The sequence below is a fragment of the Equus przewalskii genome, chromosome 14, assembly GCF_037783145.1.
Source record: "Equus przewalskii isolate Varuska chromosome 14, EquPr2, whole genome shotgun sequence".
Lineage (NCBI taxonomy): Eukaryota > Metazoa > Chordata > Mammalia > Perissodactyla > Equidae > Equus > Equus przewalskii.
Genome location: NC_091844.1, coordinates 58,847,168 through 58,873,379, shown reverse-complemented (window position 1 = coordinate 58,873,379; position 26,212 = coordinate 58,847,168). Strand labels below are relative to the sequence as shown.

General features: G+C 37.8%; 1 protein-coding gene across 2 annotated transcripts in view; it reads right to left on the bottom strand.

Moving 5' to 3' along the window:
- Positions 1-21,853, bottom strand: part of HNRNPLL (heterogeneous nuclear ribonucleoprotein L like) — a 35,545-nt gene extending 13,692 nt beyond the window's left edge. For both annotated transcript variants that reach the window (XM_008523533.2, XM_008523535.2), the window contains exons 1-6: positions 21,246-21,853; positions 11,290-11,408; positions 6,478-6,715; positions 4,946-5,031; positions 3,692-3,788; positions 3,533-3,605 (exon numbers count right to left, since the gene is read on the bottom strand). In XM_008523533.2, the coding sequence (XP_008521755.1) occupies positions 3,533-3,605; positions 3,692-3,788; positions 4,946-5,031; positions 6,478-6,715; positions 11,290-11,408; positions 21,246-21,437 (805 nt within the window). In that variant the 5' untranslated portion in view covers positions 21,438-21,853. The remainder of the gene's footprint in view (positions 1-3,532; positions 3,606-3,691; positions 3,789-4,945; positions 5,032-6,477; positions 6,716-11,289; positions 11,409-21,245) is intronic.
- Positions 21,854-26,212: the final 4,359 nt, after the last annotated feature.

Genomic DNA, 26,212 nt, shown 5'->3' with positions numbered 1-26,212 from the left:
CAACACCAGTAACAGGGTACTCACTACTTTCCCTTACATTTTTTGTTAGTCCTAAATCAAGAGAAAATTAATTTTTATACTTTATAGAAATTGGTCATCTACCCATATTCTACCTCATTTGGGACCTCACAGACTAAGTCTTTCTCCAAAAACTCTTTCAAATGCATAAAAGTTATTATGATGCCCCCCTCCATTTCCCCAAAGTCATTTCTTCTCCACTCTAAACATTCACAGTTCCTTCTTTCCATTATACGGCTTCCAGTATCATCATTTACGTCTTACTCCCTTGAATCAATCCAGTGCTTATCCATTCTGCTAACGTTCCTCTGCTTAAGCATGACACCAAACACTAAATACAATTCCTTATCTGATCTAGGAATCTTAAACGAAAACTACCATAATGTCTTCATGGTTTATTTTTATTGAAACGGTTAACGGTGTGCTATAAAGGCAAGAGTACTAGATTGGGAATCAGAAGATTCCAACTTAACCACTAATTTGCTGTATAATCACAGAAACAATCTTCATTCATAAAATGAAGGCGTTAGATGATCTCCAAGGTATCTTTCAGCCAAATATTCTCATTATTCATAATTCCCTTTATTTGAAGCATTTGCTACCTAATATAACATCACATAAAACAGAATAAGTATGTGGAAGAGTCAAACACTGAATACATCCGGCTATAAACAGTGGTTTGTAACCTTTCACAGATTCATCTGAAATCTGATGGAAGCTGTGGACCTTCTCCCCCAAAACATGCACATATACACAAGTTTTGTTTAACATTTCTAGAGGGATTCTCTGAAGTCCAGACTAAGAATCCTTTGCACTAAACTGTAATTTGGGCTGAAAAGGACTTTTAAAAATGAGGTTGTGGGGGGGCTGGCCCCGTGGTCAAGTGGTTAAGTTCGCGCGCTCCGCTGCAGGCGGCCCAGTGTTTCGTTGGTTCGAATCCTGGGCGCAGACATGGCACTGCTCATCAAACCACGCTGAGGCAGCGTCCCACATACCACAACTAGAAGAACCCACAACGAAGAATATACAACTATGTACCTGGGGGCTTTGGGGAGAAAAAGGAAAAAATAAAAAAAAAAACTTAAAAAAAAAAAATGAGGTTGTGGGGTCGGCCCCATGGCCGAGTGGTTAAGTTCGCATGCTCCACTTCGGCAGCTTGGGGTTCACTGGTTCAGATCCTGGGCACGGACTTACACACTGCTCATCAAGCCATGCTGTGGCAGGCATCCCACATATAAAATAGAGGAAGATGGACACAGATGTTGCTCAGGGCCAGTCTTCCTCAGCGAAAAGAGGAGGATTGGCGGTGGATATTAGCTCATGGCCAATCTTCCTCACAAAAAAAATAAAGAAGAAGAAGAAGAAGAGAGGTTGTATTTACAAAAGCATTCTTTTTTTTTTGGCCGAAAAACTTACAATTCAATATCAACTTGAGTGGAAGCTGAAGTCACTATAAAAACAAAAACATAAACTGCTATAGTCTTGCCAGACAAATATCTATCTGTAAAGAATTAGAAAACAAGACTTCTTTTCCCTTGAAAACATAAACAACCAAAATTCTGTTTTACTTCCTTTAATTGTATTTCACTATTTAAATATCTACCTTACACATTTCTAAACTTTTCTGACTGTATTTCCTTGCACGGAAAACAAATCTAAGCTAGCTTTGGGTAAACTTTAGAACTTTTAAAAGAATAGATAAGAAGCATATCCATAAATGTTTTAAGAGACATTAAGAAAAATGTAGCTAAAACCCACTATTTCAAATGATTAAAAAAAATTTTTTTAAACAACTGAGTGTTCAATAACTTGACTGTAATTTGACAGAAGTGAGAGATTTCTCATCAACCACTTGTTCTGTTGTTTGAGTACTAAGGCTTTGTCTTCCAATACTGTATTCAACTGCACCAAGCCTACACCAAGCAGACTTCTGTGATTAGTGAAAAATGTGGGGTCCAGCCCAAGCTGCATTACAAAACAAAACTGTTTGCAATGCAATGAACAAGGCAAGATGATTTCAGGCCAATCATCTAAAAGTTCTAAATATTTGAACATGCAAAGGATCGTCACATTGTCTTTTATTTTTTTTGTTTGGCAAGAATACGTGCACTATAGAGTCCCTACTGTCCACGATATTTTGGATGCCATGAAAATTTTTCCTGGTTTATTGATTTTTACAGATACATGTAACTGTATCTAACACATGGTTCAGATAGTGATATTGTAGTTGATATGTAACCAATACTGCAGCCCCCTTGTTTTTACAAGATCCACATTTTAATTTGTACACTATTCCAGAATTGCCACACGGTTAAACAATTTTTTCAGTCAAATCTATGCTCATGAAATCTAGCATTTGTAAGTTATAGGTGAAAATGCATCTCAAATGAAATGCTCTTATTTTCAGATTTATCAAGTTTAAATATATTCTACCTTGAACAGACATGTTACTTTCACCTACATTTGAAATGTCAAAATTTCTAGTTACACAAATTAACATGAGTGATAACCTTAAATTGTTACAAAAAGTGACAACTTATAAACAGCCACTTTACAAAAATCAAACCACACAGAAAATCATCTTTTACATATAAAGCACCTTTCATTATTATGTTATTCTATTTAACGTCCACAACTGAGGGAAAAAAAAAGTAAATTTAAGTGCAGCAAGTGTGCACCTTTCTAATCCTTTTATCTTTGATATCTGTGTGGATTGGTTGAGCATTATCAATTCCCAAGACCTATAGATAAATTGGCCCTGGTTATTTGCCAATTAACAATTTGAATCTAAGCTGCAAACAGTTACAGTAATGGGCATTAAGATTTACAACATTGTAAATAAAGTCTAGTATCCGTTAGTGTAAAGTTTTAAATTCTACAACTGAAACCTTACGGGAAATCGGACCATATACATACAACTTGAATAAATGGGCACAGTCTATCATGGTGTTCATCCCATGCAAGTCTGAAGTACTGTTAAGTGTCCTCCTTTAAAAACTTGGGGTGATGGTGCATGCAGTATGCAGTCAAGGTGAATTGCAAGTCTGAGTTTTTCAGAGGGCTTTTTGCTGATGCCGATGTTGTGCATGATGAAGTGTAGAGTCAGCCTGCTGGAGTCCTCTATCCTTCTTAATGCCTCGTCCAGCTTGGGGGAAAAGTCCTTTCCATAGAGAAGCAGTGTGCAAGTTTGCAGTTTGTAAGTAATATTCTGAGTCAGTTTCCTCTCCTCCAAAGAGAGAGAGCTGCTTGGAGAAATGCAAGTCCTTGAACTGCGGGCGTGCCTGTTATGTGTGGGCTCCTTGTTGAACTAAATATAAATAACTCAGTACATACCAGTAGGGGGCACTAATGTTCAAGGTTATTTTCCAGCATTACGTGGTCTTTTGCAACAAAAGCATTCATCAACAAGGTTTTCATTTGAATGAACTAGCTCATCTCAGGAAAGAGGAATCTAATTGCATATAAAAATTTGTCAGCAAACGTAAGTACATTCTAAAATGCATAAAATACTTACCTCGTCTTCCCAAATATGGTTTAGTGTAGTCCCAACTGTCATTGTCATTCCTAATAACATTTAGACGAGTTGGCTGTTAAGATTAAAAAGAAAGTAAGTTCAAATTGAATACCCAAAGCATAAATATTTCTTTGTTGAAATGCTGAAAAGAATATTTACCCTTGCATATTCGATTTTTAGTGTGCAACATCCAGCATATATATCTGCTCCATTGAGTGCCGCTTTAGCTTTCTGGGCACAAAGGACTGATTCGAATGTCAGCTCTATTAAGGAAATTTGGTTTAAGGTGTCCAACAATTAATCATTATTCACTTCCTAAGAAAAAGACTGAAAACAACCAGAAATAATTCTCTCACTTCCGGAAATGTTTTACCAAATAAAATTTCTAGATGAATTTTTAGTAGGAGAATTTATTTTTAAGATCAATGGTACTAAAGAAAACAGAACACAACTAAACTATCTACAGGAATCCTTCTGAATCATCAGAAGTACTTTATCAATTGAGGGAGAGAGGAAGAATGGAGCATAGTCCCATTCCCTAGCAAAGCACAGCTTGCTATCTTGAAACAGGAAATATTTTACTCAAAGTAGGAAGAACATTACAAAGAACCAAAATAATACAAAACAAATATGTGATTCTTATATATTTCTGAGAAGGCAGGGTTTTATCATCATTTAACTATCTTCATTTTATTGGTTTTAAAAAATTACTTAAGTCTATAATTGTTTAAAAAAAAAATCAAACCATAAAAGTAGTAAAAAAAAAAAAAAAAAGCAAAAACACCTCGCCAGAAGTAAGCACCATAAAGAGTTTGCTGTATATCCTTACTTTTTCCTATGCATACACACATACACATAGGTTAGGAGTTTTTTCTTAATTATTACTATTTTTTTAATACGATTGTACTATATATGGTATTTTATAACTTGTTCTTCTTACTCAATGTATAACAAATTTAACACAGAGAAGCTGTTCTTACATAAATCATAACCATTTGAAAGACTCAATAAAGATAGCTAAGAAAGGTTCTATTGACTCTAAAGTTTTGGCACTTCCAAACTAACTATTTTAAGGAGAGGTTCCGAGAAGTTCATTTGGGATAAATTTCAAAAAGATAAAAGTGTACATATTATCAAATAGTGTTATTTTCCCCCCATTAAAAAGGCAGAGCACACTGTTAAGATGAAGCACTGGACTGTTTTATGACAGCAAGTTATTCTTATCATAAATAGTAAAATTCTCTGTGGGTACTGCAGTTTCCTTTTTTAAATCTCGGACAAGTAGATTTTGGGAGAAGGAGTGAGGGAGAATAAACACCTCTTGTCCAGAAATGATGGATTAAGCAGGAAAAAATAAGATCTATATTACCCAGCATTCATATACATCAATAAAAATTTACAAATAAAGGATATTCAACCATTGCTTGTATTCCGTTTCTCTTGAATATAACAATACGTTGCACTTTTCCAACAGGGTTGCATACAGTATATAAAACATCCTATGAAGGAAAGAAAACAGGATTTCCTCACATTTTACGTTTAGAAAAACATTAAAGCTATACCGTTTTTACTAAAAAAAACAACTGCCAAGATACCATTTCTATTAATTACTAACCTTTTTAAAATTGTTACACTTTAATAAATCTAAAGTCATTTCCTCACATACACAATATACCCACATCAGAGATGTTCCAGTAAAACATCTGAAAAGCATTACTATCTATTTTCTCTCTTAAATGAATCTTCAAAATGTTCTTAATACATGCCTAAAATAATCCCAGACAACAAACAATAAATAAACCAAAACTGTAATCGATTACTTTATTTTTTCCAAATATTACTCTGAAATGTTTAATATTAAAATCACTTGAATTATAGTAATAAATATTTATTAAAGGGTAGTAGTAGGACATTTCCGTATTTGTTTTTCAAGGGACACTGGCTATAGAGAAAAAACCCAGGGAAAATCATTTACACAGTGTTAGATGTCACCAAACAAGAGGCGTGAATCATCTAAGAGAGAATCTAAATACCTACTTACTAACAATTCATCAACTTTCAAGAAATTTCTTAAACATCTAATTATATAGCCACACCATTACATATTAGGGATACAACAATAAACAAATCAGAGTACTTGTAGTACTCTAGATGAATTATATTCTTTCTCCCAAAACACCAAATACCATAAATATATTAATACTGTTAATAAGCCTATAAACATTACAAAAGTAGATACATCCTGTCTAATTAAATTTAAATTTTAAACTAAACCTATGCTTTGTTTTGAGTTTATGTCACAACAACTTATACCCTTAGCAGAAATCATAATAATTAAAGCTTCTCTTACTATGATATTCTATTTGTTATAAAAACCAAGTGTCCTTGTCACTTGATTATTGTGAAACACCATGTGATTACAAAGTAGAAAACTCAACTGGTTCAGGACATGAATCCTTTTTAAAATTCTACTAGTATCATTTTATTAAAAGGTGAAGTAGGAATAAATCAGGCAGGTTTTTAGCAAGCTATCTCAAAACAGCTTATAATGATATATGCCTCTTACTGTACTATAGGATTCTATCATTACCTAGTAGATGCTGTTAATACATGCACTGGTTTATGAGTGAGATAGATTTCTTGGGTCATTTCCAACAAGGCTGTCTAATCCTTTATTATCAGAAACAGAGTTAACATTGATGCCAAGTAATAAAATTTTTAAAATGTGCTTATTTAATTATGACAGCTGTGCTTCTGACCTGTTTAGCTTCAGTACTATTTCTTTGTTGATTAAACCTAATATCAAAATTAATAATTAAATAAGTTTTTAAAAACCACATTATTTTCAAATATCTAGAAAGCAGTGAAGAAAACTATAGGTTAGTCACTCTAGAGGCAAATTCCAAAACCACTTTTATTTTAGTTTGTCATACTACAATACATACCACTGTAATTGGATAAAGAGGATTCTGAATTGATAGCAGAAGAACTTTGTTGCCTCCTGATGGATCATCAGTATTTCCTGGTCGAGTGATCCTTTTGCTAGTAGAATAGTTGAAAAAAGCCTGTTGACCAGCAATGTACACAGGTTCATCCGCAGCAAACGTTACACATTCTTTGGCACTATCTATGTTCTCAAATTCCACTAGAGCCTGCCGTTTAAATGGCATCATCATCACATAGCTGAAAGGGAGATTGAGAGGGAATACCCAAATATAATAAGTTCAATTAACATTATTTGTTCTCAATCAAGTAAAAGTAGACTTTAACAAAAATGTGTTAAATCATACAGACTAGTATTCTTTACTACCTATATCCAACGTTAGTCAACTCAAATCATCCACATAAATTGTGGTATAGCAGGTAGACGGAGCCTATTTAAAAGCTTATCCTCCTGTGACTGAAAGCTTCTCCACCTCATGCCCTCCTCAAGCACAATTCTTTGTTATTAGTTACTAATGACACCACCCAGTTTATTCCTCAGGCTGCCACTACCAGGAAGTATTAGAAAATATCTAGATACAGAAACCAAGAGAGATAAAACTCAACAGAAGGTTAGCAGATGGGACACCTTACAACGGAAACTACAACCTCTATTGAATTTTCCAAATAAACAAGTGCCCACATTAATAACTAAGAACTGACTATACTTTCATGTATCTTACTAAAAACAGAGAACCAAAGATAAATAGAAGCAACTGCAAACCAACCAAGTTTCATACAAATAATCTCCTCCAAAATATTTTTAAATATTAAAGAATCCATGAAAAGATGTTCACTAGAATATGGTAATCATGGTTGCCTCTGGGCAAGAGGGTGAAGTATGTACTTTTCATTGTATACCCTTTTGGGGGGAAATACATTTTAACACATGAAATGAAAAATGAAGAAATGAAGGAAGGCAGGAAAAAAAGAAATCAGAGGACATGGATCATAACGGGAAACATGTTCTCTGTTCACAGAAACAAGAACCTTAAAAATGATTTAAAATACAATTAATATGGTTTTTATAAGAGCAGAAGGCCAGAGAAATAACATTAAGTGAGGCCCTCAGTGACAGCACTGCTTATCAATCAGGCATCCAGGCCCTACCACTACACCTTAGAAACTGGCAAATGCTTTCTAATTAATAACAAACAGACCACTTTGTAGCCTGGCAAACTATATAACTTCTTATGAATTTCAGCTTCCTCATTTAAAAAACTTGGAGGAGTGTTGTCAAGGTTATAAATTGCTTGCCTTGCCTCATTTATCTTTGTATCCTCAAAATCTGGAAACAGAGCCTGGTATATAAGAAGAATTCAATCAATATTTGTTTGTCTATGAGGCTTATTAGCTCTCCCCACCCACATCACTCAAAATTAAACAAGAAAATACAGAAACAGTAAGGCCTTGGATTTAAAGATTTACCAACTACAAACGTAAAACACAAATCTCAGGAGAGAAAGATCACTTTTAGAAACACAGACTCCTTGCTGAAGTTCTAAAGTCTTGCATACAAAAAACAGAAAACCCTGGAATCAGATCTACGCTAAAGAAATTAAAAAAGAATAAATATTCTCTTCCTACAAATATACGTTGGTTTAATAGCTAAGTGATATTACCAACTAAATATGTTAATAATGCCCTTTGGCTCTTTGGAAACAGAAAAATTATAAAACTACAAAAATAAATTCTTTATTGGCCTATTATAGACTGGGTCATAGTAAAACTGCTTTCTATAACTACAGTAAGTGACCTAGAAGCACAGACTTAACAAGATTACCCAGGAAAGTGGCATTAGTGAAGATAGAAAAGGGAAAATTAGAGTGTCAGCACATAATTTTTTAAAAGTCTTTAAAAAGCATTAATATGAGGAAGATTGGAAGACCAAAGAGAGAAAAAATAAAACAGAAGGCTAAGAGATAACGGTAGGGTCAGTGCTTTCAGCTTATAGCTTGAAACACATTTATAATTTTTAAATCAAAACAGGAAGAGGCAAAAGACATACTGCATAAATTAGGTCCCAAAAGTTTTGTACTAAAATTTTAAACTAGTATAGCTAATCACTACCTAGCATTCTCTACTTTAATGGGAGGGGAAAGGGAGGAAAATAGACTCAGTATATATTTTTAAATATTCTTTTGTTTATAACGCATGAATATACTACAGAATAAAGACCAAAAAAACAGCAATTTTATCATCCTAACACAACCATTCTCAGTATCTTGTTATAGTTGCCCCTGAACTTCTTTCCTATACATCTCGTTTTTAGGTCTAAACTTACTATGTATTGAACTTGGTGACTCATCTTTTTAATATGAGCAGTTTCTATTTAATCTTTATAATCCCATACACACTCACCACTAAATAAGTCAATAAACAAATAGGGAAAAGTTCAATAAATGCAACATTTTGAATCAAAACATCTACTCCTCATTGGAAGTTGTTCAAAGTTCTTTCAGTTTCAATAGCAGCCACCTCTTATTCAAGATCATTTCACACAATTCAAACTCCTTTTACACATATTTATGCCAATTAAGCTCTCAATTAAACACTAATTTGTTCCAATTATTTCATGACTTTTCTAATCTTGAGGGCAGAATGATGTACTATGTAAATTAAGTGAATAACATTCATATATGGAATACTTTACCACAGACTAAGTATCAAACAGTATAGAGTCTAAAAATGGCCAGGCCACCTAAAAACAATTTAAATTACTCACCAACTTAATCAAATAGTTCTATTTCTTTAATCCCCCACATTCAGGTCACGGTCATAACTAACATCAAAATATCAATATAGCTAGTATTTCCCTAAAGTTTCCAACTGTATTTGCTCATCAACTTGTTTTCTGACACAGCTTCTACATTTCTTGGCTATAAGAAAATAACTTAAAAAGCCCTATATATATAAGAACAGAAGAAAAATAAACCAGAGATAACCATCTCTTTATAACTTCTTGGGACAATGCACCACTTAGAAGATCCTTATAACGACTGGAGTTAGTCTAGTGCCAACATGCAAGTCTAAATAAGGTCTAAGGAGTCGGCTTCAATACATAAATCTCAAGACAGACTTAACTTCCAATATCCACTCCAAACAACTAAGAAGTGATGTAGTCATCTCAGTGATACTTCAAGAAATGGGCTTTCTTATGCCCATGTGGATTCCCAATTTGTACCTCCAAGCACAAAAAATATCTAACAGTGGTTTCTGTGGTACACAAGAAGAGATAACAGGTTTGCCAAGTTATCCACCTCTAAACGAGGTCACCAAAGAAATTAATAAAAAAGATGCCACGGCATAGGGGTTAAGTTAGCAAACTCCACTTTGGTGGCCTGGGTTTGCAGGTTCAGACCCCAGCCATGGACCTACACCACCCATCAGCCATACTGTGGCGGTATCTCACATATAAAATAGGGGGAGACTGGCACAGATGTTAGCTCAGGGCTAATATTCCTCAAGCAAAAAAGGAGGAAGAGTGGCAATAGACGTTAGCTCAGGATGTATCTTCCTCAGGAAAAAAAAAAATATGCCATGATGGAAGGTGTCACCTAACACTACTCCTACTCCTTTGAAGCAATGATTTCCTTTCTGTTGTACATCTCTGATCACTCCCCCACCAACTATTTATACATCCTTTCAGTACTCAAAAAGTCCATATAAATTTTTATAAAATTGAAATAAGCTATCTCAGCAAATATATTGAAATTTCTCTCGGCTTTATGTATTTTGACTTAGTCTGGCTCTCTGATGCCTCTAACAAAAACCCCAAACACAATCACCTTGTAAAAAACAATAATAAAATCAACCCTACATTATCCATACTAAAAAGAGTACAACAGCAAGGCATACTCCAAAAATAATTTAGAAAGAATTTCTGAATGTCTATTTTTGGCAGCAGATTCACTTTTCTAATTATGTCTTCACTTAAGTGGACATTGTTAAGCATACACCAGCTGTGGGAAGAGAAAGGAGGAGTCCAAGTGAATACAAATCACAAAAGGAAGGCAAGCTAGGATAAAACACTGACTGCTCATGATCTGCATAAGAACTCACAGGAACAGGCACCTAGCAAATAACGCCTACCTTTAATCTACTCACTTTTAGTTGCAAATTAATTCCTAAACATTCCAAAATAAACAAAAAACCCCAAAAAATCAGTATTTAAATATCACAACTTTAGGGGCTGGCCCCGTGGCCGAGTGGTTAAGTTCGTGCGCTCTGCTGCAGGCGGCCCAGTGTTTCGTTGGTTCGAATCCTGGGCGCGGACATGACACTGCTCATCAGACCACGCTGAGGCAGCGTCCCACATGCCACAACTAGAAGGACCCACAACAAAGAATATACAACTATGTACCAGGGGGCTTCGGGGAGAAAAAGGAAAAAATAAAATCTTTAAAAAAAAAAAAAAAAAAAAAAATATCACAACTTGAAACTCTGAAGATGAAGGGTATAATCAACTCATTGGTTTAAAGCAACATTTAAGAAGGAATCATGGACTCATTTGAAATCAGATGAAAGATGCAATCAATTTTGCATACATACAACCTGGTTGGGGAGTGAGAGGTGATCCTGGATTCACAAAAATACATCTAGGCATCATCCCAGAAAGGTAAAAATAACAGGCTTAAAAGGTTCCAAAGAAATTCAGTCATAGGCAAACTTAATATATATATATACGATGGTTAAACATCAAGGCTTGTAGCAAGCAAGCAAGGCTTGTTCTACCATACTGTTTCCCATCTGCATGAAATCCCTATCGTCCTTACCATATTGTCCCAAATTTTTCCAGAGCCTCCACAAGGTCTGCTTCCACCACAGATTCACAGAGTCCTCGAACGTGGACAACTGGCGAAACAGAAACTTTATGATGACTTCCACCTGCCTCCTAGCAAGAAAAAATAATGTCTAGGTAAAAACTTTAAAAGTCTAAATTGCATCTTTTAGTAAATTCAACTCTACATTAAAAAGCAAACATTAAAATACAAATCCCAAACCAAATTGCAATTCACGAGTTAGCAAAGGGACTTAAGAGTAAAATCATCAATTAAATGTTTGGCACGAAAATTCTGAGTTCTTAAAAGGGAGCATTCACTCTCAATAAGAAGTACAAATAAGTTATTTAATAACCAATTTCAACTTCAAGGAAATCTCAGAAAAAATTTCGGCAGATACACAGAGCATGCTACGATTGGAAATATATTTTATACTCACAATTACATAGTTTCACCCCATAAAATCAAAATCTTAAGTAGTCCAAATGAACAAAAAGTCCCAATTTCAAATTATTCTTTAATATAAAGATTATATACTTTATTTTTCCTGTGATGTAGATTTATATCGCTTTTGTCCCTGATTAATCGGTTATCTAGTCCCACTATAACTTGAATTTATTCAATTAGCAGTACACTTGACAACTTAAATTTCTACAAGGCACCATCTTTGCCAATGAACAAGGAGTACTCAAAAACACAAGGCTTCCTAGGCTTCTACGGAGTACTGTTTATCTTTGAGTATGCCCAACAGGAAGTTTTAAAATATAAATATATGGTCTTAAAGTTTATTTTAAAAGGGACTACAGGTTTTTTTCGGGATTTTTTTTTTTGAGGAAGATTAGCCCTGAGCTTACTACTGCCAGTCCTCCTCTTTTTTGCTGAGGAAGACTGGCCCTGAGCTAACATCCATGCCCATCTTCCTCTACTTTCTATGTGGGATGCCTACCACAGCATGCCAAGCGGTGCCATGTCCGCACCCAGGATCCAAACTGGCAAACCCCAGGCCACTGAGAAGCGGAACGTGCGCACTTAACCACTGCACCCCCGGGGCAGCCCCGGGACTACGTTTGAAGATGAAAACACTTCTCTCATTTACTTATTCAAGTTCTATTAAGACAAAGATCTATATTTACAATTAGCCACTGGGCAACTCCCTTGCATCACTTCAGAAATGACTTCCGTGTACAATTCACATATATATGTTTTTTAAATCCAGGGACCAGTCCCTCGGTCGAGTGGTTAAGTTCACGAGCTTTGCTTCAGTGGCCCAGGGTTTCGCCAATTTGAATCCTGGGCACGGACATGGCACCACTCATCAGGCCATGCTGAGGCGGTGTCCCACATGCCACAACTAGAAGGATCCACAACTACATTACCAGGGGGCTTTGGGGAGAAAAAAGAAAAAAAGAAAAAAATCCATTACATGAAAGGTTTTTTTTCCTCCTACAAACAGACTAATCTAAAAGCACTAATGTTTTATTATTAAAATTTAAGAATCCGGGGCTGGCCCCGTGGCCAAGGGTTAAGTTGGCGCACTGTGCTTCAGTGGCCCAGGGTTTCGCTGGTTCAGATCCTGGGTGCGGACATGCCACCACTCATCAAGCCATGCTGAGGCGGCATCCCACATGTGACAACTAGAAGGACCCACAACTAAAAATATACAACTATGTACCAGGGGGTGGGGAGAAAAAGGAAAAATGAAATCTTAAAACATAAAATAAATTTTAAAAAAGTTGTTTAAAAAAACCAAAAACTTCAGAATCATTTTGTGGCCAGCCCAGAGGCATAGTGGTTAAGTTCACGCACTCCACTTCAGCACCCCAGGGTTCACAGGTTCAGATCCTGGGCACAGACCTACACACTGTTCATCAAGCCATGCTGTGGCAGCATCCCACAGACAAAAAAAAAAAACATAAAGATTGGCACAGATGTTAGCTCAGTGACACTCTTCCTCAAGCAAAAAGAAACTGGCAACAGATGTTAGCTCAGGGACAATCTTTCTCACCAAAAAAAAAAAAAACCAAACAACTTAAGAATCGTTTTAAGAAAATTAAATCCCTTTTTCATGGCTATTTTTTAAAAACTCACCAATTTTTCTTTATTATAAAGACTATTAGAAAAATATAAGTCTTGTACCCTGCCAATAAAAAATTATGTCAGAGTTTAAAGAAAAGAAGTGATTTAACATAAAAAGTAACCAGGGGACTACTCTTCCACTACTGTCGAATCCAAGAAATAATTCAGTCCTTTGCAAATATTAATTCAATCCTTGAGATTTCATTTGAATTGTTTATGCTGAGTCTTTTCTATGGTTAAATTGATACTCATTATGTGCTACTAAGTTTAAAACAAATCATTCTGATTGTACCCTATGTAAACCAACACTCACTCTATTAGACACCTTAACAAATGAGACTCTTTGCCTGGGTGAAACTCAACAACTAAATATGTATTAGCATCATTAAGCTCTTAAACGTAACTGGACGACAATGACGCAGGAAAAGAGCTCTAAATAATGCCTAAAAACCTAATTTAGAGCCTACCTTTAAAGTATAAATAATAAGTTTTACATTAAAAATAATTAGACAAAAATAAACTGCAAGAAATGACAGTTGTCTCGGTTGATCCTTAGAAATCATTTGGCAAAGGTAAAAGTGCAAAAGAAAACTAGATTGGCCTGGACTCTTGAAAAAGTATCAAAAAATAGTGGAAGGAAGATTTCAGATTCGGACTAAAGAGAGACAACAACCAAATGCAATACGTGAGTCTTCATTTTACAATAGATAAAAAATGCTTTTATAAGACATTTTAGGGACAATTAAAGAAATTTAAATACAGATAGGATATTAGATTATATAATGGAATTATTTACTGTCTTAGAAAAGAATGTCCTTATTCTTAGGAAAGCTGGGATATTTAGTGATGAATTGTTACGTGATGTCTACAACTCACTTTCAAATAGTTTAGGGAAAAAAGAATGTATACAAATATAGATATACACATATAGAGATAAACTCCCAAATGGCAAAATGTGAAAAACTAATGAATCCAGGTGAAGGACATACATATTTGAACATTTTACATAATAAAAAGTTGGGAAATTATTTTATTATATAATTAAGACCTGCAAAAAGATATGAAAAACAATATAAAAAATATTCATTAATTCACCACCCAGTTTAATAAACAAAACACTATCAGTTGAAGACATTTCTTCCTCCTACCTCCCTTCCCATCATGGATAACCACCATCTTGAATATACTGCTGAAAGACATGACTATTTTTCAAATTGGTCTTCTCATTAAAAAATGGATCACAGGACCAATTTAAAAATCCCCCAAAAGATCTGACTTTAACATGTTATTAGTTAATCATATTTCCTAAATGGAAAAGATGGAGACTTAAGTCATTCTTTAAAAGCTGGAAGATGTTTAATGCAATCAATGTGGTATTTGGGAGAACATATAACTATCTTAACCTCAAGGCTGAAAACATATCCCATACCCATATTTCCCTGCCATTCATGAGTTTATCTACCTTGATATTTCTCTATCTTTAAATTATGTCCCTTTTTCTTGAACTTAAAAATTTCTCATCCTTTCTCTATTTTATTTAAAAAACAACCACCTAGGGTTGTTTCCAAATATAAAACTGATATATTAAAGATATCTGTTCAAACCATATTTTCACCACCTGATTCCCGCCCCCCCCCCAAATACTACTGCTTTTCTTAAATCAATATTTTCTTATCTCTACCTATACTATATACTGGTGACATGAAATCTGAAATCACTGGTAGAGCTTCTTTTACCTACCCTAAAATTACCTCTTCTAAGCATCATATTATGCATCTGATTTCTAAATTAGTGAACAAATCAGTGTTGTTTACCCTCTCCATATATTAATACTTTCATCATCTCTTCTCCAGCTTAATAATTTTCTTTTTTTAATCCTTTCTCATACAGAAGCCCAAATGCTTTCCATTTCAAACGTTCAGTTAGCTAGCCTCTCTCCTGGTCTACTTATCAGAAGACTAGAAACAATATTCCAAGTGAGTACCTAGCAAATGAACTCATGCCTGCAATTTACGTTCACTTTTTCTTTTTTAATTACTCAATCCCTTCTTCATGTAAACTGGGTCAACTATAATGAAGGCAATATTAGTCCCTACTGCAGGCTACAGACCAGTTCCGTCATAACTGTTCTAAACTCCCAGCCCCTCAAAGGCTTTCTCAAGGACAAACTCTAAGAATACCAATCTTAAGTACTAATTTTGACTATTGCAGATTGAAGACCTGGCTCTACTGAAAAGGAAGTTAGTTCAGCAGAACATAAATGCAGCTTCTCTTCGAGGACTGAGAAGTCCCATTAACATCTCTACATATAGTAAAGCAACAATTTAACTGAAAACTCACAAAGGGTAGGCACAATGTCCTTAGGCTTTTTTGTTTTCCCAAGGTCTCCATGGACATGTGCTCAACAGTCACTGAACGACCTTTTCTGCCCTCCTATAATTATGGGATTAAAAAAGACGAGCTTCAAATTCAGTAATTCATCCAACACCAAACACACACAGACCCTCTGCCAACTGATTATCTAGCCTCTCCTCAAATACCTCCAATGACAGGAAACATACTACTTCATCAGACAATCCATTATATTTTTAGAAAATTCTTCACAATATGCACCCAAATGTGTCTCCCTGTAGTTTCCTATCCAAAACAGCCTTTGAAATCAGACCAGCTTTTGAATCTTTGGACATTTACTGGCTCAGTGATAACTACTTAACCTTTCTGAGCCTCAGTCTCACTATTAAAAAAAAAGAAGAAAAAAACCAAAATCCTTATCATGTAAGATTACAATAAAAAAAGGGAACAACAAATATTAAATGTGTAGCACAGCTCTAGATGTAGTTATTGAACAAGGGTTCGATAAATGTTAGTTGGCACTCCCTACCTTTATCTACCTTTCCCTCTTCTTCATGATAACCGTCCAGTTATTTGTAACGATTTCTTAAATCACACCTAACTTTACCCTTCAGGCTAAATATCGCCCAGATTCTTCTGTCATTCCTCAGACGGTGTGATTTCAAGTGCCCTCCTCTGGTAATCTTTCTCTGGATACATTAGAATTTATGAACGTAGTACCAAGAAATGAATACAGTATTTCCAGATATTTAAGATTATCCTCTCTTTTATTTTGGATACTTGATATAAACCAAGAACAAAGTAGTTTAAGGGGAAGCTGCAAATATTTTTTAACTCACACTATGCTTAGAATTAACTACCTATTTTCTCTTACTAACTTAACCAGTCACTATTTCTTTACTTGGTCTCTTTCTTTTTTTAAAGAAATAATACACCAGATCCAAAATACGGGAAACCCCTTAATTTTCCTATCCAAAGTTTTTAGGTACATTTGATCACATTACAGAGCAAAGATTAAAAATAGCCATGTGATTCAAATAACTTTTTAAAAAATAATCTTTATTTTTTTGCTCATGTAGTAGAAATCTTTTGGTTTTGCCTACCCGGAACCCCTTCCTCCTCCTCCTGGTTAAACACACACACACATATACACAAAAGAAAGCAAGATAAAGAAAAACTCCTCAACTCCATATTATTCCCTTGGTATTTTCAATCACATAGTCATTTCTCCCCAACTTCAGAGGAAGCCCAGTGATCAGCTGGTGGGAGGGGGAGATAACAATGGTTGATGAGAGGGGATAAATATGGTAAATCACTGGGGGAAAGAAAGTGTTCTCTTTATTTGCTAGCTATAAGAATGTAAGCCTAGCTTTATCACCACATAAAGGAAACAGAGCTGAAACATGGAAAGAGACAGAATCAAGTGCCTGTGACATAATCTAAATCCCTGAATCCAGCCATGCCTGAAACTAGTGCCACAACTTTGCTTTCCCAGTTATATGGGGCAATTAATTCCCTACCCCTGCCCACTTTTTGTTTTGTTTAGGTTCATCTGAGTTGTTGCTATGGCTGCAACTACAAGCTTCGAAAGTTGTATTCAATCTCGTAGAGTGAAAAAAAAAAAGGAATAAATGACACATAATCAAAGATTTTTAGATATGTAATTTTTTTTACTATTATAGCCCCATCACTAAGAACAGCACCTAGCACATGGTAGGGGCTCAAGTATTATTTTTTAATGAGTTAAGAGATCACAGCAATCATCTAATCCAACCATCTCATGTGATAGGCAGCAAGTTGAGTTCCAGAGAGGTTAAGTCACAAAGCATGTTAGCAGGAGAGCCAAGATACCTGCCTTGGTTGGACTTATGGCTCTACTGACAGCTCTTTTCACTACACGTACTAACATGAAGAAACATAGTCACTTGTTAAAACCAAAAGATAGGTAAACCTACTACTTTTCATTTCTTTCCCAAAACAAGGCCTGAAAATCCTCACTCTACTGTACCAGCTTAGCTAAAGGAGACATAGGATATTACTGCTATAAAAGCCTCAAGGCTCTGGCACTTACCTCCAGGGCACGCATCCTTGAACTTTTTTATTCCCCAGAGTGTAGTTACTATACTCACTGTCACGGTCTCTAAACATTTCCTGTGGGAGCTAAACTAACAAAGTGACCTCATCCCATCTTCCATCCCATACTCATCCAATAAGCCATCATAATATTCCTATCATCTCTGTAATTTAGACCATTGAAGTACAATAGTGTATCTTAAATTCAAACTACATTCTTTTTTTTTTTTTTAAAGATTTTATTTTTCCTTTTTCTCCCAAAGCCCCCCCCCAGTACAGAGTTGTGTATTTTTAGTTGTGGGTGCTTCTAGTTGTGGCATGTGGGACGCCGCCTCAGCATGGCTTGACAAGTGGTGCCATCTCCGCGCCCAGGATTCTAACTGGTGAAACCCTGGGCCGCCAAAGCAGAGGGCGAGAACTTAACCACTCAGCCACAGGGCCAGTCCCTAAACTACATTTTCTACATAATGTATATTCTTTTGTTTGGAAATCCTAGGATCTCCTTTTTTATCTTGGCATTTGCCATCTTACAAGTCTATTTATTAAAAGTCGAGAAACCTAAATTTTCACCTCATCAGCAAACAAACCAGTTTAACAATCTTTGATCTGCCTGTTTCCCACTAGCAGAATAGAGTAAAAGAAAGACTTGAAAGTCTCCGAAATGAATTAGCACCCCATAAATTTTTATTGATATCAGTCTTTTTAAAAGCAGATTTTTTTCTAGGTAACCTTCCAATTCAATTTCTCAATTGGTTTTGCCAAGTGAAACCCTAATATTTTGAAGTTGAGCTGTTTTCTTAAAAGCAGATACAGAAATTTACTATTATATGATCTTGAAGGTCATGCCTGCTAAATTTAAAGAGCATCATTTACTCCATAAGAATAAAGTAACTGTATAACACACAGCACCAACCTCCATAATCAAGGTTTGTTCAACAATGCAGACCAATGAAACTGAAACACTGTAACTTTTTGCTTTTCAAAATAAGTGCCAGGAGATACAAATTTGAAGAGTGTTTTATTTCTCATACCCAAACACTAACTCATTTCTCTTTACACCTTAAAAACAATATGATCATTCACATGATTGATTCATCTTTAAATTAGGAGTATTTATAGAAACACTTTTTCTTAAATACTTTCCTCTTTAAATCCAGTTAATATATTATTAAAGCACTCATGAAAGCTTAATTATGAAAAGCCAAACAATGTAAATCTTTGAAGTCTCACTTTACACTTTACTAACTTCCAACTAGACTTGGAAAGATCGCCCATCATTGTACCTAATTTGCATTTACTTTTAACAGTTTGACCCAAACGTTTTGCTTCCCTGACTGGGCTGAAGGACCACAAGGTTGAGCCAAACCCTTTTCAGTTACTTGAATAACCATATTTCTGGATGATGATGCACTAGACAGTAAACTATCCAGGGAATTCCTATCCTAATAGAATTTTATTATGCACGGGTTTCCATAGTTGCAATGATTTCAAAATACTACCAAAACTTACAGGAAGAAAAATGTTTAAAAACAGGATAAATAAGCCTTTATTAGATTTTTGCCATGCAATATTGGTTCTGTTGTTAATTAAAGCAATTCACCCTCTGAGAAACATAACAGCAGTAAAATAAACAAAAATTAAAATTTGTAACTCAATCTATATATATATTAGTTCCTGCCTGGGTAATTTAAAAGCTGCATTACATTAATCACTGAACTACAACTTCCGGTATGGAAGGCATGCAGCTCAACTTTCACATTTTACAGACTAAGAGAACTCACAGTAAGTTGTTAAGTGACTTTCCCAAGGTCATACAGATTGTATGCTAGCTAAGACTCCTGACTCTTCCCCAAGCCCTGGCCCAGTGCTATTTCCACTGCTCCATACAATACACTTTTGATATATTAATTACATTATTTCTTCCCAACATCCAAAATAATACTACTGGCCTAATGTTTAACGTCTTCAAAAGAAATTTTTATGAACTAAAGTATTTTTTTAACACACTTAATGGAAGACATTTCATGCTGCTGCAGGAAAACTCAAGCAAGACTTTTGGCAAAAGAAATACACTGATCCCATACATCTAAATATCAGTTATAATATTCCTGTTTCCAATTTCCACAATGGAGTTGGCTTTGAACTGAAACTTCCTAAGAGAAATGCACTTCCCTTTTTCACACTTCCAAGTTACATTCTGAATATTCCAAATAGCCAGACACTAAGATCAAAAGTATTATCTAACCGTGAGGAAACGAGTTTATTTAGCGGAAGAACAAGTTCCTTTTCAAATGTGTTGCAACCTGATCTGTCACAGTATAGTATTTGAAAACTCGAACGCTGGGGACTACTGACCAGAATCTTTTACATAAAAATGCAAACAAGAGCTAAAAGGCTTGCCTCTTAATAAAGATGAGAAACATTTTAATCTAATAATAGAATACATGTGTACAATTTCGGGTAAAGCTTTCTTTAAAAAAAATCACAAAATGTGTTAAATGTTTAAAGAACGTCTAAGTCATTAAGACAGCTTAAGTGCACCAAAAAAGGGCAAAAACGTCTGCTTTCCTTAAAGTCTCCATCTAACTGAAGCTGAGTTACTACTTGCTGTGGACAAAACGACTTTCACATTCCTTCTGCCTCCAGCTAACATATTTGATGAAACAAGAATCTAGGAACGTGTGTTTAATGCAGTCCTGAGTTCCGTTCCTCTTTTCGCGGTGCAAATGTGGAACAAACTGTCAATGAACAACGGAGGGAACTTTAAGGTTTGTTTTACCTGGGAGCAGGAGTGTGCTAACACTTACTAACATGGTTTTTTTCTAACCGAAGAGCTAAAAACTGTCCTGAGCCATAATCACGAAACTGGGTAGCAAAGCATGCACGCCATGCCTGCCGAGACGAAAAACATTTTTAATTAAACCTTCAGGGGAACTAGGGGGGGAAGCCCCGGGCGTAATCTGTCATTCAGCCCCGGCTCTCCTCAGGACCCGGGCGGAGAGAGCCCCGGGCGGAACCGACGCCACCAGCCCGCGATCGCGCCCTGCGCGTGGATGCCGCGGGCAGCGGGACTCGAGGGTCGGCCCGACGCCGGCCGGCGGCCGCAGGACTTCACTAACAAAGAGCGACTCGCGCACCGCAGCCCGGCAGAGAGGAAGCAACGCCTCCCCGCCGCTCCCGCCCAGAGACCCTCCCCAAGTTCAGGGCCGGCAGCCGACTCGCGGCGGGGCCTGCGGCCAGGCCGGGGCCGGATTCGCGGGCGGGATGCGGGGAACAGGTAGGGCGAAGATTAAAAGCCCCGAAAAGAAGAGCCGGCGCTTCCCGACCGGGTCAGCGCGGCGGGAAAGGGAAAGGAGGCGGGCGGGAGGCCCCTGGGCCGAGTCCCGCCGCCGGGCCCTGCTTCCCGGGGAGCCGCCAGGCACGGCGGCCGGGGCGCCGCGCTTTGTTACCGGCTGCGAGAAGGTCCGGCCGCCGCCGCCGCCGCCATCGCCCCCGCCCCGGGGCGTCGCTTCCCGGCGGTTCTCGCCTTCCTCGGCCGAGTAGTCGATCTCCCCTTCCTCAGTCTTGAGGCGCTTGGCCTGGCTCTCGTACTCCCGGTCCTCCTCGTACGTCTCCCTGGGGGAGGATGAGGAGGAGGACATGGCGGCGGCCAGAGGGACCAGCGAGCAGGCGGGTGGGGGTGGCGGCGCGGCGCGGGCCTCGGACGCCGCGGGCCAGTCCCCGCCGCGGGCAGTGCCTCTTCAGCAAACGTCTGCCGGCCGGCCGGCCGGTCCGCTGGGGTGGCGCGCCTAGGAGCCGGTGAGTGCGGAGGGCGGGCGGGATGAGGGGGGCGCCCCAGGAGGAGGCTCCGGAGCGGCCGCTCCCTTTATCACGGAGCCAACATTCAGCCTCTCCCTCCTCCGTCTCCGTTGCCAGCCCAGGAGAGCGAATGTAAGGATGGGGACGCGACCGTGGCTTCCGGTCTTCCCTCCTCCCCTAATCCACTCCCTGTCGCCCGGGCGAGCCTCCGCCCCCGCCTTCTCCGCCGCCGCGCAGGATCGAATCCAGCCGCAGCCCCCGGGAAGCGCCCCCCCAGCCTGGGCCTCGCTCCCTATTGGCAGGGAGAAAAGTCGACCAGGCTTTCAATTGGCTGTAACGGCTGTTCGTCAAAAGCCGCCCACGGCCCGGCCTAGCCCCCAGCCCTGCGCCTTCGGAACTCGCCGCTGGCCTGTGAGTCCCGGCCGCGCAACGCCCGTCGCGAGCCGCCGAAGGGCCGTTGCTAGCCCGCGGCGGTTAGCGCTGTTAGGCTACTCCGAGGCGGGGCGCCGAGGGAGGCCGGGCGGGCGATGAGGCGTGCACTGGGCCGGGGCTGCGGGTGTTAACCGCCCTCCCGCTAATTTAAATGCTTTTCTTACTTCTCTTCAAAAGAGGAGGAGAAAAACCTCTAAAATCCCTGCAGGTACACCTCACACAACCCTAAAACTGCAGGGAGTGAGGGGAAAAGGGGTTTGCCACCGTGAAAGGAGACTTCTCTCCCTGTAGTGTGCAAAATCTGGTAGAAGTGCGTGGACTCTCACCCTGCCCCTAACTAGATATTCGAGAACAGCAGTGAACATTTACTGAATGCAGCAAGGTGCAAGTCTGAAGAAGACGCTCCACACGGGCGAATGCTAGATCAGTTAGCGCTCATTTCTCATCTGGACCCTTCTTTTCTGACAATTATAGGGGACTTGTCTATGTAAGTCCCTGTTCCAGTTAAATGTGTTTTAAACCTTCCGTATAAAAATCTCATCCTTCATCCCAACCCTTTCTCTTCTGGACAATCTATTTCACGTCATTTGTTTTTGAAAGATACGAAAGCCTTATCGAAATTCTGTTTGTCCTTCGGACCACTGCTCACTTCCTCTGTGGAGCCCTGAGGACTCTTCCAAGTTTTATCGCTACTGTCTTTTTTGCAGCAGGGCCCTTGCCTACCTCTTAGGATGTCCTGTTTTAAAGACTAGGAGCACTTGAAGACAGGAACTGTGTGTGCCCTTTTCATCTTTGCAAAACCAGTTCGTGTTCAGTCCCCGGCACTATTTAGGTGCTCAGCAATGCTGAATGAGTGGTCCTTGGGAAATAAAGGTCCAGTATATCTTTCAGGAGAGAAACTGGTAAATCTAACCGCAACCTAACTGCCCTCTATGACTTAATCCTTGGAGGATTGCCTAGGATCGAGTCCTTTAAGTGTTTCCGTTGTCCTCACCCCTCAAATGCTTCCTTAAATGTGGCTCTTCCTTTCTTAACAGTGTGGTTTGTTTCCTCCCCCAGCCTACTTCTCTTTCCTTTCCAAAGCTATTTCCTCCAGAAAAGCCATTTTTATTTATTACTGACAATGCTTTAACATACATTGTTTTGTACTTTATAATTTATACTGCGTGTCATTTTGAAATTCAGTTGCAAACTTCTTCGCAACACCATACAGCTATAATCAAATCTGGGTGTGGCTGCAGATGTACACTGACAAAATAGAACTAAAAATCAATTAGAAATTTATTGTTTAAATTAAGATAAAATGGAAATGGACTGAAGAAATATCAGAGACGGAGCTCAGAGCTGGCTACAGATGAGGAAAAGCGTTAGAAAGAATGAGAGGAGCTGGAAGGCCTTAGAAACCTCTCCAAATATTTAGTGTAATGGTGAAAGTATTTTGAATTTTCGAAGCCTACATCCAACCTATGAATTATACCAGGTTAAAATGCAACTCTCACGCCAGTCGGTAAGGAAACCCAGCGTTGTGGAACCTTGCTGTTGTACTCAGCATTTACTTCACAAACAGTAGGTAGAAGTCAATATGTACCAGTTATTAAACTTAATTGTTTTTTCGAATAGCTCAAATCAAACTGTTAAGTAGAAAAACTGAAGAAATAAAACTTAAGAAGCATGTTTAAAGGACATAGGTCAGGACGTTGACCATGAGTGACCTTTGAGCTTGTTGCAGATGAGTTGTTCAGACAGTGACAGTGACAGTAGGTTCTTTGATTTGGAAAATGCTAACTAGCTCATGACTATACCAGGAGAAGAGCTAAAGAAGAAGGGCATAAATTATATTCTGCATGATTTAACTTAGATGAGATAAAGAAATTACCCACTGCCTGGTAGCCAGAAATGCCTAAGAAACTCAAAAACAGCTTCTAAATGCCGTGAAAATAATAAATCAGTTATTTAATTCAATCTGGAATTTCTTTTGCACTACATATAGCCTCAGGCCTTTGGCCAGTTGTCTGAGTGCTTGATTGGATTGGCTCCTGTTGATGGGTAGACAGCAGCCATGAGCTCCCATTGCCACAACTCAAAGGGGATTTGGCATACTAGAGTAGGAGACAGGTGCAGGGCAGGCCTGGGGAAACTGAGAGTCAAGGTCCTTTATAATCTAGCCCCAAATTGCCATTTAGTTTTAAATCTCATTGCTGACCTATGTAATTTATAAGACATTGTGCTAGGTGACGTAGGGAGTAGAAAACTATATGAGCTGGTCCCTGCATTCTCAAGCTGACAGTCAAGTTGAGGAAACAAAGTCCATACCCAAGAGATTGGCTACGAGGCACATATGATATACATGTAGTAATAACAACAGCCACTTATAATGTGCCAGGCACTGTGCTAACCACTGCAAGTGTCATGTCAATAAATTCTAACAGAAACCCTCTAACAGAGGCGTTATTACTATACTATGCCCATTGTACAATTAGAGAAACAGTCTAGAAGAGGTTGACAGTAAGCTAGAGAGCCAGAATTGGAACCGAAGCAATGTGATTCCAAATCTCATACTCTTCAGCATGAAGAATGGTAATTTAATTATTGTGTTATTTACTGCCATGAGCATATAGATCAAATTTACAGTCACTTACCATAATACTAATTTATTCTGTAATCTCTACCAGGGGTTATACAGTAGAAATTCTGGGAAGGGATGAATAGATTATAGTTTTCACCATTTTCATTGTTATAAGGAAATTCACTTAGCTTTCATAGGAAATTACAAATATAATGAATGTTTTCATGTTCATTTTAAAATTTCATTTCTATAGAAAAGGCCCAGAAATCATGAGAAAAGTGTCACTTTTCTGATGGATGCATGATTTGAACAACTAGAGATGCAAATTATAAGCTTTTCATACCCAAACTCAATTTCCAATATTGCTCCTATTTCACTGAATATACAAAACTTTTGTTTCCTGCTTCAGCTCCTGCAAAAAATAAAATTAAACCTTTGTGCACACCTTACTTGTGAGCCACATTTCTAAAGAATTGGAACTGTAGGAGTATATTTTAATGGAGACATATTTAACATCAAATCCAGCTTGGACCAAAGTCCAGGCAGAGAAAAATCAATTCGTTCCTGTGAAACTTTGTCCAATCCAGAGTATACTACTTGTGATGATACCCCTTTCTTGTTTGACAGAGATCACCAAAAAAGAGCCCTGTGGTGCTCTTACCCAAACTAGCTCCTTTGATTCCATCCACATTTGGTTAATTATGGTGAAAAGAAACCGCCAACACTGTTCCAAGAGGATGCGCCCTGCAGGAAGTGCCTCGAGCACTATTAGCTCACTGTGCAGTCAAGTGTAACCACAGTGGTATTCTCTTTCAGATACTGTCTTCATGCACATCCGCTTTGGGGGCTAGAACTGCACCATGTTTGGCCTCTTTAAGAAAATTAAAATAATTTGTAATAAGCCTACAAAAATAAAGTGGATTGACCTTAGAAGGACTGGCTCATATACCAGATAATGACAGGTAAAATTCAGATTCTAGTTATCAGTTACAGCTACTTACCCTTAGTTTTAGAAATAGTATTTAAATTATTTTCACTTTTCTCTCTGACACATGTGAATTGATAGTGTTTTAGACATCTTTAAACATACTTCTAATAAATAAAAGAGTAAAATCATAGCATTTCTGTCCACAATTGAGAGTAAATTGAATTTATCAAAGTAAATTAATCTTGCATATGAAAATATAGATAAAACAAAATTAACAAGTAGTTGCTCCCCTTTGAGCTCTCAATTCTTCTTTTCTGTCTTTTTTAATTTGAGCAAAATAAAAATATCTTGGAAACAGCCCACCTCATCCCATCAAGGAGGCTTCCTTGGTAAGCAAGTTATGAATTCACTCATTCATCTCTCCTGATCTTTGATGCTGAGACCACTATAAAAATGACAAGGAATGCTAAAGACAACACATAAACTAGCTGTTTTAGACCTTGGTTTTTTGGGCTTTGCTGTCTTCGGCTTTCTTGGCCCAGCAACATCTTTGCATTCTGAATATGTTAGGGGACAATAGAATCAAATAGAACAGACTATAAACGGAATTGTATAATTGTTTCTCTTGTTTCTATTTACTTTCCCAAACCATAGCAGTGTTTTCCCCACCCTCCACTTCTAAGACCGGAAAA